This window comes from Pinus tabuliformis, chromosome 3_1 (assembly GCF_031772625.1).
Source record: "Pinus tabuliformis cultivar Carrire ecotype Pingquan chromosome 3_1, CPIR1, whole genome shotgun sequence".
NCBI classification, from domain to species: Eukaryota; Viridiplantae; Streptophyta; class Pinopsida; order Pinales; family Pinaceae; genus Pinus; species Pinus tabuliformis.
Genome location: NC_142301.1, coordinates 567,697,748 through 567,714,565, shown reverse-complemented (window position 1 = coordinate 567,714,565; position 16,818 = coordinate 567,697,748). Strand labels below are relative to the sequence as shown.

At 36.2% G+C, this 16,818-nt stretch overlaps 1 protein-coding gene across 4 annotated transcripts; it reads right to left on the bottom strand.

Annotated features, from left to right (window-relative positions):
- Nucleotides 1-10,137: 10,137 nt before the first annotated feature.
- On the bottom strand, nt 10,138-15,308 carry LOC149188254 (putative LRR receptor-like serine/threonine-protein kinase At5g48740). Of its 4 annotated transcripts, none has more exons than XM_089412966.1 (15): nt 15,155-15,308; nt 14,441-14,999; nt 13,787-14,247; nt 13,557-13,683; nt 13,407-13,478; nt 13,127-13,198; nt 12,870-12,941; nt 12,583-12,654; nt 12,274-12,464; nt 11,960-12,168; nt 11,720-11,846; nt 11,559-11,627; nt 11,228-11,417; nt 10,976-11,108; nt 10,138-10,796 (listed from the first exon to the last, which is right to left on the bottom strand). In XM_089412966.1, exons 1-15 carry the CDS (start codon nt 15,237-15,239, stop codon nt 10,461-10,463), a joined length of 2,775 nt encoding a protein of 924 aa, XP_089269092.1. In that variant the 5' UTR covers nt 15,240-15,308; the 3' UTR covers nt 10,138-10,460. The 4 variants fall into 4 exon arrangements, with proteins under 4 accessions (XP_089269092.1, XP_089269095.1, XP_089269096.1 ...); XM_089412969.1 differs by having other exon boundaries at nt 14,441-14,996; XM_089412970.1 differs by having other exon boundaries at nt 10,139-10,796; nt 11,228-11,315.
- Nucleotides 15,309-16,818: the final 1,510 nt, after the last annotated feature.

The following is a 16,818-nucleotide window of genomic DNA, read 5'->3' as shown; positions in this document are numbered from 1 at the left end:
CCTTAGGCTAGAAACATCATTCTCTAAACCATTGTAAGGACTATTTTTATCTAGATTCTTTTTCTTATAGAAGTTAGAATTGATGGGGGGAAATAACAGATTGCTTTGTAGGTATTTTTATCATAAATGTTAGTGATTTCTATCCAACTATATTGGTTGTAAGGGTCGGTTTTATAAATCCTAGCATGGGGAGAGATGTTCTTCTTAATGTAACAAGTTATACCCCCAATGTCTCTACGGGAGGATCGCTTATTCCAAGTAGACCATAATGTAAATCCATCTATGTTAGGGATCTTAGATTCTTCATGCTCCCAAGTTTCAACAAGCAAAATAATATCAATATCATTCGAGATCCAACTTAGCGTGGGGCCTTTATTCCATGGAAAGCCCCGACAGTTCCAAGAAATAATCTGGAGCATGTTGAATTGCTATTTATTATTATCTTTTTGGTTTCTATCTCGAATAATGGCTTTTCTATTTCTGATTATTGCCCATTTTCCTTTCTTCCTGGCTTCCTTTACATTTTGAACCTCCTTTCTCAATTCTGCTTGATCTTCTGGAATGAGATCTTCATTTATAAATATTCTCGTTCCTTTTAGGCTTGAGGTTTTACTAAGTATGTCATACTTATGGTCAATAGAGCTCACCTTTATTTGAATCAGCCTTCCTTTATTCTCAGTTAATTTCCCCAACCTTGTTGCTTCTGTGAGATAGGTTGTTTCAATTTGTAATCTATTATGTAATTCTATCTAGGTTATGGCTAAAATATCCTCGTTTATCTCTTCTTTCAAACCAAAGATTATAAGGTTCAAGGCCCTTTTGTTACGCTCATGGTCTAATTCTATCAATTTTTTCATTTCATCTTTAATTGGTTTGATATCTAATTTACCTGCCACACTATTTAGGGTGAGGCGGCTATTAAATTTTTCTTCTAGCTCTTTAATCATGTCCTTCATTTTAAGACTCTCTAAAGTATCAACATCTACTTGTTGGGATGTTTGGTTCATATCTTGGTTTTGTTTTTCTATAACCTGCAACCTAGTCTCCATTGCCTCCATCTTATTCTCCAATAGTTCTATTTTATTTTCTATTTGTTTTGGGATCTTGTCTTCAAGAGATGTGAATTTATTTCCAGCATGGTTGCTAACTCTGTTTGTAGTTTGACTTCTCTTTCTTCTCTACGTTTTTCTAAAGACTCTATATACTCATAGAGGCTCTGTAGAGTAACTGTGCTAGGTCTACCTTTGGTAATCTTTGGTAATTGTGGTGAATTATTCATTCTTGAAAATATATGAGCAGATATGTATTAAAAAAATATAAGGAATGTGTACACCTGATATCACGCAGACGCACGTGGCTCAGATTGTTTTTCTATTACCGCAGAGAGATCGTGAATTATTACCACAGAGAGATTGTAAATTATGATCACAGAGATCGTAAATTATTACCGCAGAGAAATTGTAAATACATCACCCTAAATTATTAAATACATCACCCTAAATTTATTTCAATATATAAATTTGATAATTATAATTATAAATCTAAATAAAATTTAACCCAATTATTACGATTAAAAATATTTTTTTAGATATTTTAAACAAGCCTGAAACTTGGTATGTCATCCCTTTTACAAAACTTTTAGAAAGCGTCAAGCGACTTTTGATGTACAATAATCTTTGTACAATTTTTTTTTATAAATTTTAAATTATAATTTAATGGTTCAAAACAATTTAATTATTAAATTTTAGTCCATATAAATTGTTAATTTAGTTATTTATTTAAATTTTGCTTTATATAAATTTTAATTTAATTATTTATTGTTAATTATTAAATTTTACTCTATAAATTTTAATAGAGTTATTTATAAATGTTAATTTAATTATTTATTATTAAAATTAAAATAAAGATATATAAATTTTAATAGAGTTATTTATAAATGTTAATATAATTATTTATTATCCCCCGATCGGGGTGATAATGACGGCGCTCAGAGCAATTAAGACAATTCAGGTAAGGGAGGATGACAAGGCAATAGAAATTCGGGTAATGATGAAGGAGGACAGAGAGATCAGCAGAGAGGATATCATACCGAGGAGGAACGGAGATGAAGTAATGAAGGATGAAGCAGGTGGAGGGAATACGGTAGAGATTGGACGTGGGTACGAAGGCACAGAGGAAGGACGAAGAGAGGTGGGTTGCCATGAAAACGGCAGGTGGCAGGAGAATCGGGAGAAGAGAAGGGAGGAGATTTGGCGGAAGAGATATCATAAAGGAGGAAGGCGAGACAAAGGAAGGAGGACGATAAATGAAACTGCAGAGGATAAGCGAAGAGCCAAGGTGGTGAGAACATCAGGTAAGCTCACAGAAGGACAGAGGAGGCAGAGAAAACAATTGGGCAGCGCCGGAAGAGGGAATCGAATGGCAACGAGGAGGAGAATGAGAAGCGAGGCGGAGGAAGAGAACAGAGGCCGAAGAAGCTCGGAAAAGAAGGGGAAACAAATCGAGATGAAAGACATGGCAGAGCAGTATCAGACAAGCCAGGTCGATACTGAAGATGATGTGGAAATGTTTGATTCTGATGAGGATAGAGCTGAGCATCCAAAAAAGAGAGTATGGAAGGATGCGGGGTCAGCAAAGGACAAACTACAGGAGGACAGAGAGCATGCAGAAAGGAGAAGCAAAGGGCGAGAGGAGGGTGGCGACCTCGGGAGTACCTCGGGTATGAATAGTCGGAGAGGCAAAGGAAATTGCAGGAGCAGAGGAAGAACAGGACGGGGGAGAGGCCGGCGCAACAGAGGAAGAGGATGGGCGGAAGGGAGACGGGAAGAGCACGAGCCATTACCGGCAAGAAAATACAGAAAGACACTGAAGAAGAAAATACAGTTTGCAGAGCAAGCCTACTGTGAAAACACTAATAAAGATATCAGAAGGATAATACAACATCTGGAGGAAGAAGCAACCCAGGGTCAATCAGGATCAGAAATGGAAGATTGGGAATACCTCCTACCGGATCCAGGGAATACTAGAGGTCGCATGACTCTGTATAAACAGGCCTTGCATGTATACTGGGTCATGAAAAGGCTATTGGCAAAGGCTATGGAACAAGTCGCCATGGAAATGGCTGAAATGTCCCAGGGAATTCCTAATCTGAAGAAAGAAATGCAAAATATTCAGATCACCCTCATAATGCAGGATAAAAAACTGGAGGAGATACAGCAGCAGATAAAGAAAATCAACCCGGGTGTAAAGAGAGAAGATGATCAGCAGGAAGCCATGGCGGAATAATATTCGAAGATACGTACATGCTCTCTGTAGTTTTTTGAATGCTGATGGATAGTTTGTTTTCCTTTTTTCAGTTTATAATGCAAACAAGAAGCAGTAGTAATCTTTTTGACTGTTTAGTTTACATAGCCTGGACAACAAGGATTAGTATTTTTTGCTTTTGGATGGCTGTCAAAAATTTAAGGTGGCCAACAGACCCGGTTTCCCCTCGGGGCGGGTTGAGGCCACCATGAAAATGTACTGGTTTCAATTCGAATTAATGGAAAAAGAATGGTCCCTCCTTAGCTTACAAAAAAAAAATATAATTATTTATTATTAAAATTAAAATAAAGATAAGAAATTATATATATGGGATTTATCAGAGGAAAATTTAGGTAAATCAATTCGAAAGAATCTGTTGGGTAGTCAAATTAGCAGACCTCTTGACCTCTAGATTGATAAAGTAGTTAGCAATAAAAACTCTACTAACTAAAATATCCTTAAAACTGACCAATTTTAAATAATAATAACAAAAAAAATCTCTAATAAAGTTTTAATATAAACACTAGTTAAAATTATTCAAATATATTGATATAAATGTTTATGATAAGTCCCTGTGTGGTTAAGACAAATATTAGGTAAGGTGCACCTCCTGGAATTTTCAATGATGAGACTTTTGTTCCAATCTCGTCCAATTTCATGCAATCTGACATCCTTGATTGTCAACGGATTTCTGCAATAAATTACCACATATATGAATTAAACTATAAATAAAATGTGCTCACTAAAATCTGATTTATGCTGATTTTATGAAAGGTGGTCGGGCTTGTATGAATACAGAAATCTGGATTGGAAAGCTCCTTGGTGAAGGTTGATCAGTCCGGGTTTGTGTTAATAGAGAAATTTGGGTTGAAAACCTCCATTGCCATTAAGGCTTGTAATAGCTGATATACAAATCAATTTGACGGCATGAAACACCTGATAAGGTTGCTGTAAGCCAGAAACAGTGTAAACCACGAGACTTTGTAAAGAAACCGTGAGGTTTGTGCAAACCGGAGACTTTCTGAAAATTGATCCAACCATGGAAAGAAGAGGTACCCTCGCTTGGATGGCCATGAACGCGCTGTTATGTTTATTAGTTGTTAATGTTACTGCTCAACTAGGTATTATTCGAATATTTTAGACTAGCTCGGCACGGTTTTTAAGTGTCCAAAATCGTCATTGAAGCTTGTTTTGTTCATTTTCTTTGGTTGAAGCTTGTTTTGTTCATATTCTTTGGCTGAAAAAAAATTCTTTTATTACGTAATTATATTTTGGGCACCAGGGTTTGTCAGCATCGATTGTGGAGGAGAAAGACATCACACTAGCGAAAACAATATAACATGGGTTACCGATGCCGATTACATAAGCGTGGGTGACACAGAAGTGACAGGGGACGCAACCTTACCAAAGGTCGTGGGATTAAACCCTTTTGAATCAAGGTTTCATTCAGAATCCTTGGTTTTTAGGAAAGCCAAGGACCTCTTCCAAACACTTAAAAATGGGCATTTTTCAAGAATGTATGTGAAAGGATACCATGTAGTACTATTGATGAGACTTACTCTTTTTTTAACAAAAGAAAAAAAGTAGTCCAACGAACTTACTAATACTAAGCACCACTACCTTATAACCCATACTACCTATTAACATTAACATTGATACATAAGGATTATGTATATTGAAAGACAAACCAATGGAAATCCTTTCCCAATCCTAATTCTTTATTCTTTAAAATTGAAATATGTGAAATTCCTTGTTAGTGGTAGATGTGCATTAAATTTGCAAATTAGGTTAAAGTGTTTAAGTTTAACTCACCTATACCATGATTGGACAATCTAAAATAAGTGTGTGGGTTTTCACTATGGCCTTAGTGGCTGAGGCTTTATTCAACTTCAAAATAATCAAAACTATCTGGTTTAAACTGAAATGTCTAAAAATCTACTTAGTTAGGTGTAAGACATGACTTCGGAATAATGGTCCTGTCCCGAAATTGCATGGGGCGTGGTAGTAGTGGAGCATAATGAATCCAAGATCAAGTCGGTCCACTATTAAATATATATTATCTGAAGAAAATCCTTGGCATCGCTGAAAATGAAAGGGATCATCTTACTAAATTTGTTGTCGCTACACATCTACAACACTTGGTTGCTTATTTAGTTTCCACTTTGCAATAAGGTTAGCATTGTCTACTAGAGACATTTGTCATTCATTGAATTGACTTTAAATATGTACTACTTGGTTTCTTATTTAGTTTCCACTTTGCACTAAGGTTAACAAATTTAGTAAGATGATGCCTTTCATTTTATATTTAAAGTTGATCCAATGAATGACAAATGTCTCTAGTAGCATCGCTACACATCTACAACACTTGGTTGCTTATTTAGTTTCCACTTTTCAATAAGGTTAGCATTGTCTACTAGAGACATCTGTCATTCATTGAATCTGTTATGAAACCAGCTCAAGAAAAGATAGAAAAGATAGATCAACGCCTTATAATTTAGCCTCTTCGAGGGGGCAACCTCCTTTACATTACATAAATGAACAATTCTTGGATGATACAAATGAAAAGACCTCCTTTCTATATATATGAGTCTAAGGGGTCATAACATAATTAGAGCCGACATAACAATAATAATGTAAGGGCACAATAATAACAATAGTGGGCTTCTATGGGGCACAATAGTAACAATATGGGCACTACATGGGTACATCAATATAATAAGTGGGTTGTACTAATAACAATAAGGGGTTACACTAGTAGTATAGGGGCCTAACATGCCCCTCTCCTTCAAAAAGCATTGTCCTTAATGCTTGAGTAGTTCTTGATGCTTCTGTATAAAATTCTTGTCATCCCATGGAATCTTCAGCGGGTAAGTTCTTCCACTTGATGAGATAATTTGAAATTGATCGATTTCGTAGCTATCGGGTTCTTGCTTCTATGACTGCTCCAGGTTCCAATATGATTTTTCCTTCCTCTTCAATTTCTGGCAATATTGTTTGAATTGGGATCTTTTGCAACTTTTGAATAATTGGCCATACTTCTTCATCCTTCTTCCTTTAATCCCTTGCTTCGTTTATCCAATCTAGTTGGATAATAGAAATAGCACAAAACAATGCTTCCACATCCTCATCCTTGAAGAGTCTTCCCATTCGGTAAGGTCGCCATTTTTTAAGTGCATGTAGTATTGCCAACATTTCCTTCTCATAAATAGCTTGCTTGAGATGTAGCAGTAAAATTACCTAATCACCTACATCAAAACATTTTTCACTACGATGTTGATCTACCTGTTGTTTCGTTTGATTTTGCACCGAAGTGGCGTTATCCTTTAAAATTTGGAGAACTTGTTGTTGATGCTCGATGTGATCTTTCAATGCTTGAACCTTTTTCTTCTTGATATGTCCTTCTATCTTTAGAGTTTGAGGAGTGGTAATTTCTTCCAATCCTTTACAAGATATGGTCGGATTCATTTCTTGATGCTCGATGTGATCTTTCACTTCTTGAACATTTTTCTTCTTGATATGTTCTTCTATTTTGATAGTTTGAGGAGTGGTAATTTCGACCAATTTATTACAAGATATGGTTGGATTCATTTCTTCTTTCTCGATGTGATCTTTCACTTCTTGCACCTTTTTCTTCTTGATATGTCCTTTTATCTTGAGAGTTTGAGGAGTGGTAATTCTTGCCAATGCTTTACAAGATATGGTTTGATTCATTTCTTCTTTCTCTGGGGTGGGGTCCTGGCGTATATCTTATTCTTTTGATGTTTCTTGATCCTTTTGTTCATCCTCTTCATATTCTATGTAAAATAATTTCTTCTTAGCACACTTATGACCTTTAGTGCATTTTCTATCACAATTGTAACAAATCCCTTTTTCTCTGTTTTCTTCCAATTGTTGTGGTGTAACCCTTGTAGGTTGTGGAAGTCTAGGAGAAACAACACTTCCATCTTTATAGTTGTGAGAGGTATGCTTCTTGGTTTCCATAATTTTGCTTTCCACTATGTCACAAAGCCCTTTTACTCTTTCCAATTGTTGTGGTGTTGCTCTAAAGAAGGTGTTGCTCTTTGTATCCTCATAATGTGCTATCATTTCCTCTGTGAAAATTGACCACGTAACAATTTGTTTACGAGAACAAAGCTCTTCATACCATAAAAATTGATCTGGTTCTAAATATGAAGATGCAATACATACCTTTTGTAACAGTGGTACACCATGTAGATCAAAATATTGCTCCATCTGAAGTATCCAATTTACTGGATCCTTGCCATCAAACTTCCTCATCTTGCTTTTTCTTGATTTTAGGAGCTTGATCTTGAAACGACTGTAACTCTGTACTTTCGGATCTTTAAGTTATGAAATTGTGACTTGTGGTAGCCCTCTATGTCCTCTTTCCAATGCCACCAGTTTGATCCAAATTGGATTCTCCAAGAAAGAGTTATGCACAATCTCCCAAGATGACCTGATTATAGACCTTTCCAGAAGAGCGAACTTGTATGAAGTGCCACGTGTCACTGTTTTGACCTTTGGTTCTGAAAAATATCTACAAGAAACTATAGTGCGTACTCTTTCTGTACCTTCTTACAAAATTTCAATCCGATGCTCAGAGAGAAAGTTATGATGATTTTCCTCACGTCACCTGTTTGGAATGTAATTCAGGAGTCTGCAAAAAGACCAACTTCCTCAGATCCTATCTCCGGAAATATAGCGCGAAACGATCTGAAATTCGGCCCCGAGGTTCAGTGCGATGTCTTCTCAAATGGGTTTTTTTTGCAACTTCTGAAACGTCGCAGAAAAAAATTTATAGCGAAAATTCCACGATGACCTGTTTGGAGCAGCGAAACCCTAGAATCCAAAGCTCTGATACCAAATGTTATGAAACCAGCTTAAGAAAAGATAGAAAAGATAAATCAACACCTTAGAATTCAGCCTCTTCGAGGGGGCAGCCTCCTTTACATTACATAAATGAACAATTTTTGGATGATACAAATGAAAAGACCTCCTTTCTATATATAGGAGTCTAAGGGGTCATAACATAATTAGAGCCGACATAACAATAATAATGTAAGGGCACAATAATAACAATAGTGGGCTTCTATGGGGCACAATAGTAACAATATGAGCACTACATGGGTACATCAATATAATAAGTGGGTTGTACTAATAACAATAAGGAGTTACACTAGTAGTATAGAGGCCTAACAGAATCTACTTTATCACAATGTAATACATGTTACACCAAATTGCGTATGCAATCATACATTTTATATATATCAATTTTTTTTCAAATAATATTTATATAATATAGTTACTAAATTTAATAATTTAGTTTTCATAATGTCCTTCCCAAATCTCTTTTGATATATTTTTCACCTTTAAAAGCAATTGCTAGTTTAATATTTATGTTCTGTGATTAACGATATATTTCCAAACTTTTTGTATTCACTTGTGTGGTCTTTTTCATACTTTTGAATAATAGTATTTGGTGTGAATCTATGTACTTATATTTTTAGTTTCCTAGCTTTCACGAAAACAACGATGAAAAAAAGGCGGCAGGAAAAGCTTAGTACAAAACCATGGTTTCAGATAGTAACTACACGGAGTTTAAGAATTTCTCTAAATGGCTTTGGCGTGACTAGTAAAGCGAGTAGGTCCATAAGAAAATGACTTCTATCATTAGTTGAAATCAAGGCAGTCTCTGGGTTATGAGTAATTACACTGGTAATCTAAATTTTGTTTCTGACAATTACAGTAGAGTTGTCTTTGTGATTTTGTATTTTTATGGCCTAATATTTTTTTTCAATTTTAACATCCTATTTTGACCCTGAGGCAACCATTTTGAAGCTTCAGGTCCTTGGTGTTTATGACTATTTATCATAAACAAAACGGTGGATGAGATCGTTACCAACTTTTTAGGTTTCTGTTTTGGAGTTAATCCACAGTTTTATCTTTACTTGTGTCTTTTGGAAGTACAATTTACGATAAAAATTCGGTGTCTGAGCATTTAATCCATTACAATCTAACAAGGTAGTACCAAGTTACCAACAATTATCCAGCGGAGTTGTCTATAATGTGATTTGAAGATTCCGGTAACTGAAAGGCGAAGAAATTGAGGTCAAATCTTGATTTCTTGCAGTTAAAATGGTTTTTTAACTGCATATTTGGATTCAGCACCCTGAAAAACCCCTGGGACACTTTCATTGTGCAGAAACTAGCTATCAAACTTGCGATTCCAATAATTCTTGCCTTTCGACCGGAAAAATCTGCCGAAAAGGGTTTCAAAAAATCGCGTTATAGACAACTCCATATCCAGCTATCTCGTGTACTCCAGCAGGACAGAACTGGCGATGACATCGGCCTCGGGCTCTGTGGCACTGGCGTTGGAGGCTGAGCTCACCGCCTAAGAAACTGTAAATTTTAATCTAAATATTAGAGATCGATAAGAAAAAATTGGACGCGCCGAAAATAATATGTACGGAAGTGACTAATAGCACGGCATTACATAATAAAGACGTATCTCCTCTAAGTGGAAATTTTACGTTTTTATGAAATACGATGTAAATTAAGGAGATATGTCATGGAAATTTATGATATTTATGTAAATTTACGTTTTTATGAAATACCGTGTAAACTAACCAGACAGCTCATGGAAATTTAGGATTTTTATAAATTACATTGTAAAATGGTTTCGGTGGATAGGCAGATAAATCAACGATGACTTTCCTCATTTAATGAAACACTGAATTATAATTAGTGGTATCACATCAAGATCAGTTCAGTTGAACATTCGACAATTTATGAAAGGGGTGGGCGTTTTATTGAACAATAAATAAATACTAGATTATATACCCTTGACAGAAAAAACGATGTTGTATTAATTTTCGACATGGCAATTGAATTTAAAAGAAAAAGAAAACTATTGGACAGCTTTGCTTTCAGTGTAAAGCTTCCTGCAATACAAAATAAGATCCACAATGCATGCCTGTGGGTTTCATGCAAGGTAAGATCCCAAATGCAAGCCAATTGGTGTCACGAATGTTAAATGGACAAGAGAGAAGCAAATTATCTTACGGACAATTATTATGGAAGGAGATGCGAATAAAGCTAAGATTAACTTCGACTTCTCTCCACTGCAGATTCTTAATGTATGTTTGACGTTTCAATCACCTTCCTTCACTGGGGAGGTTGGAGCTGTTGTCTCCCCATGCCATGGCATCCACCTGTGAACAGCCCGGCATGCACTGCAAATCTCCACATTCTATACCAATTACCTCAGGATTTGGAAGAGGAGCATTATTCTCATTCTCATGTATGATGGCCTCTTTTATATCTGCTACTACTTCACTCACACTCGGCCTGGACGATGGTTTAGCCTCCACACATCTAACTGCTACTTTGGCAATACCAGTGATTGATTTCATATCGTAGTTACCACCCAACCTCCCGTCTATGACCTCTGCTATCTCCTCGGCACTTTCATTCTCCACATACGGTTTCACCTGTAAATGAGGCCCAAATATAATTATTGGGAGTCTGTCGTAGAAAATGCACTTGAAACTCATAAATTATGTTCTTGAATCTGTGGCAGAAAGTGCACTTGAAAATAAAAAATCCTGTTGTTAATTCGTTAATAATTGTATATTCTGAATCCCTGATTAAATATAATCCTATTCCTTACCCATTCAATGAGATTTATTTCATCCTCAGGTAGATTTGGATTTATGGGTGGTCTGCCGCAAAGGATTTCTAACAGGACCACTCCAAAACTATAGACATCGCTCCTCTCTGTCAACTTTTGAGTGCGAAAATACCTGTGAAAACATTCCAAACAAAAATGGAATTGCACTATAGTTTGACGTATGCCTATCACATTTAATGTGGTTTTTCAGTATGAAGCATATTTAATATAGAGGGCAAGGTAAGTCATTACTCTGGATCGAGGTAACCCGCCGTTCCTTTCACCGTAGTGGTAACATGAGTCGCTTCCTCATCAATTGCCATCCTTGAAAGACCGAAATCTGCAAGTTTTGCTTTCAAATTGGAGTCTAAAAGTATGTTCGCTGTCTTAACATCCCTGTGAATTATCTGTGGGGTGCAACTTAAGTGCAGGTATTCCAATCCTTCAAATAGAAATAGCAATTGAATAACATGAGAAATATAGTTAAGCACGATTTATCCTTTGAAAGATTAATTATAGATCAAAATGAACCTACATCTCCATCACACAATTTTACTTTAATTAAAATTATTTAAAGAGCTACCTTGCGCTGCATCTAATGCTATTTTGAGCCGTGTTTTCCAATTTAGTTCGGAAATTCCGGCTTTAGGACCTGGAAAAGAAATTTGAAATTAATTAGAGATTTTTAACAATTGATATATAAGTTGCAGCAAATGATTCAAACAATATAGCTCAGTTATTTACCGTAAAGATGGTCTCTTAGAGACCCGCCAGACATGTGTTCGTAAATAAGCATAAGTTCTTTAGACTCATTACAGTAGCCAAGTAAGGATACCAAGTTCTTATGATGAACTCTAGAAAGAAGATCAACCTGTTATTCAAGTGAAACGAATCATTTTCAATTTTCATATGATTGAAAACCATGTGATTAGAAAAATTTAGAAATTAAATCACGTCGCTAAGTTTTAAGAATCTCTGAATTACCTCATTCTGGAACTCGTGAATTCCTTGTTTGGAGAAGAGGGAGAGCACTTTTACCGCTATCTCTTTCCCTCCCGGCAGTTTACCAAAGAACACTGATCCGAAACCCCCTTGCCCGATCTTGTGACTAAAGTTTTCTGTGGCTTTGGTCATCTCTTTCAGACTGAAGGCACTGGACATCGATGGATTTGGTGGCATAGTCATCGAGTAGTCTGCAATTGTTGAAATTTAAATGCAGTTATAAGTAGTTTCATCTGGATGACTAACTTGATATTGCCTCTTTGAATATTCCAACTGAAATTAAATTACTCCCTCACCTTTGTTGAGACAGTTCTTTTCCCTAAATTTCTTGCGATGTACAGCAATGCACACCATCACCAGTAAAACCATTATTGCAGCTCCGCTTATGGCTGTTCCGAGGACAATACTCGCTTTGTCTTTTCTTGAATCAGACACGATGCATTTCCCCCTTTGCATATGGATGCAGAGGTCATGGTTCCCAGAGTAGCTGCAGTAAGAAAGAAAGATAAAGATATTTTTAGTGAATTTGTGTGTATTGAAACTACTCAACATCAATATATAAGTACACGTATTTTGTGCGAATACAATAAATAAGATATTGTTACTTGACTTTCAGTGAAGGCTTTTTGAGAAGTCGCACAGGAATTACACCAGTAAAATTATTGTTCTCTATAAACCTGTGTCATCAATGATCAGAAAAGAATTGTTATAGAATATTAGTAATTAATTTGTTGTTTCGAACCAGTTAATATGATTCATCCTGAATTAATTTGTTTTTACTTGAGTGCTGAATCAGCTAGGATAAAAAGGGTATTGTTATAAGTTATTAGCAATTAATTCTTTTTACTATTATTGTTCAGATGGTAGCAGAAAAAGCAGCAGAGAGACGTACAACTCTTTAAGGTTTTTGAGTTCAGATAGCCACTCAGGAAGACTGCCGCTCAAGTTGTTGTTTTGTAGATGTCTGCACAACAAGCCAACAAAATCACTGCAACCTTATTTGTAATAGAGATCTATCCGGTTCGTTTAAATCACATAATTGGCTCAGGTGAGCGTTAATGTTCATAAGAAATCACTGAGATCTATCCGGTTCGTTTAAATCACATAATTGGCTCAGGTGAGCGTTAATGTTCATAAGAAATCACTTACAGTCGCTCCAGCATAGTTAAACTAGAAAAGTTTGGCAAGGGTCCCGTCAGTTGATTATTGTCAAGTGACCTGCTAATTTCAACATGAATGGATAAATCGGTTTAGTGAATAAGACAAGTCATGTTTCGATCTGCATAATCCTAAGGGGATTCTTATGAACGGATACTTTTAACCAACAATTCTTAATGATTGTTCAAGATATGAGCATTTGTGTATTTATTTGGGGATTACATCGTAGATACAAATATAGGCGAGCATTACATTGTAGAATTCCACTTACACGTTAACTAATGCAGTCAATCGTCCAATACTCTGAGGTATTGATCCAGTAAGATTCATTCCCGACAAATTGCTGAAAACGAGATTGATTCGTAAGTTCCTGCAGTTTGAGCTAAAAATAGAAAAACGTAAAAATGAGCATTGAGCTTACATTTCTGAAATCCTTATAACGGAAGAGCTTTTATCACAGCCTATTCCGTCCCAGGGGATTACGTAACATGGATCAGAAATCCAGTTTTTTCTGTCGAAATTTGATTTGATACCGTCAAGAGCCTCAACTGCAGGGCAAACACTACTTGGTTCAGCAATTTCAAACACCAGTTAGTTAGGCTTATATCATCAATTTCAATATAAGTAGTGTTATAGGTAAAGGTCACCTACTATCTTCTAAATAGGTTGGGGGTTCCGTATCAATGATCCCGTAATACTCAAAAGAGTTGAGCATAGGACCAAGGGTCGAATTCATGGTCCGCACAATTGCCACATCCAAATTGCCAGGGGTGCTGATCGAGAATGCTAGCTCTATTGCCGAATAATTTTGCACCAGAGTAACGGATTCAGATCTTGATTGATTATTTATATAAACGGAAAAAGATCTTGTTTCAGTTAAATTCCGCGGCTCTATCTCTGCAAAATATAAGAGCAGTAATGATTTGGTCTCTTTTGCTTCACTCAGAGAGAATTCCATCGATGAACCGTTGTATACCCACGCCGTTTGCATCACTACAGATGGAGGAAAGTCTTGGGTGGTCTTTGTTGAAATGAACTCTTGCGTCGATACATTATCATATCTGGTTCTTCCATCACTGGCCCACAGGCGGTCGAACTCGTCTTGGGGATACCTGCTTAATTCACCATCCAAATATATTCAGAGTACCGTCAAAAAAGTCATCACAGCCACACAACAGTAGTCCATCACAAGGTAAGTTTCATATAGGAAGCATCTTTTAGTTTTGCTAGCTGGTCTTTAAAAACTCTACTTCGTGTATGAGTTTTAGATTACCGGAGTGAAACATATGAACTGTAATTAATTACCTGATCAATGAATTGGCACCAAGCGCATATCTTGTTTGCATACGCAACATTGTTCCTGGCATAGCCTGTCGATACATGCCACGGCGGAGGGTCCTCAATTCGATAGCAGAGATGAAGGGATCGTTATTCTCCGAGGTTCTGATCAAGCAAATATAAAGCACACTGCCGGAACTAACCAACACGTGTCCATAAACGAAGGGAACTCCATTTGTCAGGTTTCTGATTGGTATCTTTCGCACAGCCAACATACCCAAGGTCTCAATAGAGAAAGAGAAAGCGAAGGTTGAGGATTTTTGAAATCCTGTGTAATTTCCAACGGCAAACCATAACCTTAAGAGGTAAGGCACATGGGGAGCCACAGGCAAGTGATAACAAGATTTGTTGAGAGGCTGTGGGAAGTAGCGCAGGTACTGGATGTAAGAACCGTAAGCTTGCTGGGAGACATCCCCTATGTATGCTGTCTCACCGACGTCTGTGTAATTAACATCAGTTACCCAAGTTATGTTGTTTTCTGTGGTATGATCTGTTTGGCCTCCACAATCGATACTGAGAAATCCTGCTGCATCAAAGAATATCTTGAAATTTTTTTTCAAAGCAATACATAAACATGAAACAATCTATGAGCACTAATAAATAAACAGAATTTCAATTACTCAACAATTCGCGGCCGTAAGAACTTTGGAGTGGATTGTTTACAAAGATAGAAATACTCACCTGGTTGAGCAATAACAACGTGTAAATGAAAAAACACGCTGACAGCCAGCAGACCTGCACATTTGCCGCAACCCAGTTTGACCATATTTGCATATGGCGAGTTGGAAGGCTGAGAGCAGGAAGGAATCGAAAGGGTGCATATGTCAAGTTGGAAGTGTTTGAAATAGTCCCGTCGATGGATCGAATCTGTGTCCGGCCGAATGGTCCGGAGGGCGCCATGTGACCGTAACGGGCCCGGCACATCGCAGTTGTCTATAACGCGATTTTTTGAAAGTTTTTTTGGCGGGTTTTTCCGGTCGAAATCCGGCAGGAATTTATTGGAATCGCAAGTTTGATAGCTAGTTTCTGCACAATGAAAGCGTCCCAGGGGTTTTTCAGGGTGCTGAATCCAAATATGCAGTTAAAAAACCATTTTAACTACAACAAATCAAGATTTAACCTTAATTTCTTCTGCCGGATTCCGTCCCGAAATCTCCAAAAAGTCACATTATAGACAACTCCCACGTGAAGAAAATTTGAAATAAATATATCGCGTAGGCCTCATATTTGAAAGTGTTCATTTGACCACATAAACTACAGATCGTTATGTGTTTTGCGACAAATCAAAAATTAATATGCAATTAGCTCGCGGATAAGAATAAGGATAAGGGGTCTCTCGAGATCACGTGGCTACTCTGTGGTAGTTGAGTGACGATTTGTGAGATTGAGTATTTAGTGGATTGATTTGTCAAATTCTTTTTAAATTTTGAAGATTTAATTCATTTTTATGGGTGTGTTTTCGTTTCATTTGAAAATGATTTAGGCCAGGGTCTAGCTCTTTATAAACTATTAGTACGTTATTTAGGGTGTTTGGTGTCTTTTTTACGTTATTTAGGGTGTTTGGTGTCTTTTTTTATTAATGGTGATGTCATGGTATGTATTTATAAATAATCATAAGTGATAGGTTTTGTTATTGGTGGTTGACAAATGAGTTATGACCAGCATAGTCATGTAAATTAGATGGCTAGTAAATATAGATAAGTATCTATAATAAGTATCAAAATAGTGACACCATGATATATCTCACATTGTTAAGATTAAAAAATATCATAAAAACTAAGTAAATTATAACTTTATTTTAAATTACTATTACTAATTATAAATTAGTATATAAGTTAAACACATATACATTTAGTAAAATTTGGAACAAGATTCTTAACCATGGATAATTTACACCCACTTTAACAAGAGATTCTTAATCTGTAAATAAGGTTTGTTACAACACCCTAGCCTAATACCATGGCTTATCAATACCACATGCCCAAAAAACTAACTCACTTCATATGGTAGTGGTTCATATAAATATTTTTAATTAATCAATCTAATTAAAAGGACAAAAAGAGCATAACTACTTTGGAGATAAATCTCAACCTTTTATTCATATACTATTATGAATATTCTAGAAAATTTTGTGAAGGTTAAATCACCAAAATCCACCTAATTATTATTGATAATTAAATTAAAATTCTAAAGCCCTATTATAAAATAGACAAATGTAATAGGTTTTGTGAATTTTCGAAAAAAAACATGTAAATAAGACAAAAGGGAAAAATAAAATAAAGGAAAAACAAAATTGCAAATAAGAGGTTACATTCATTTTGGGCCCTCCATGACAAGATGCGGTA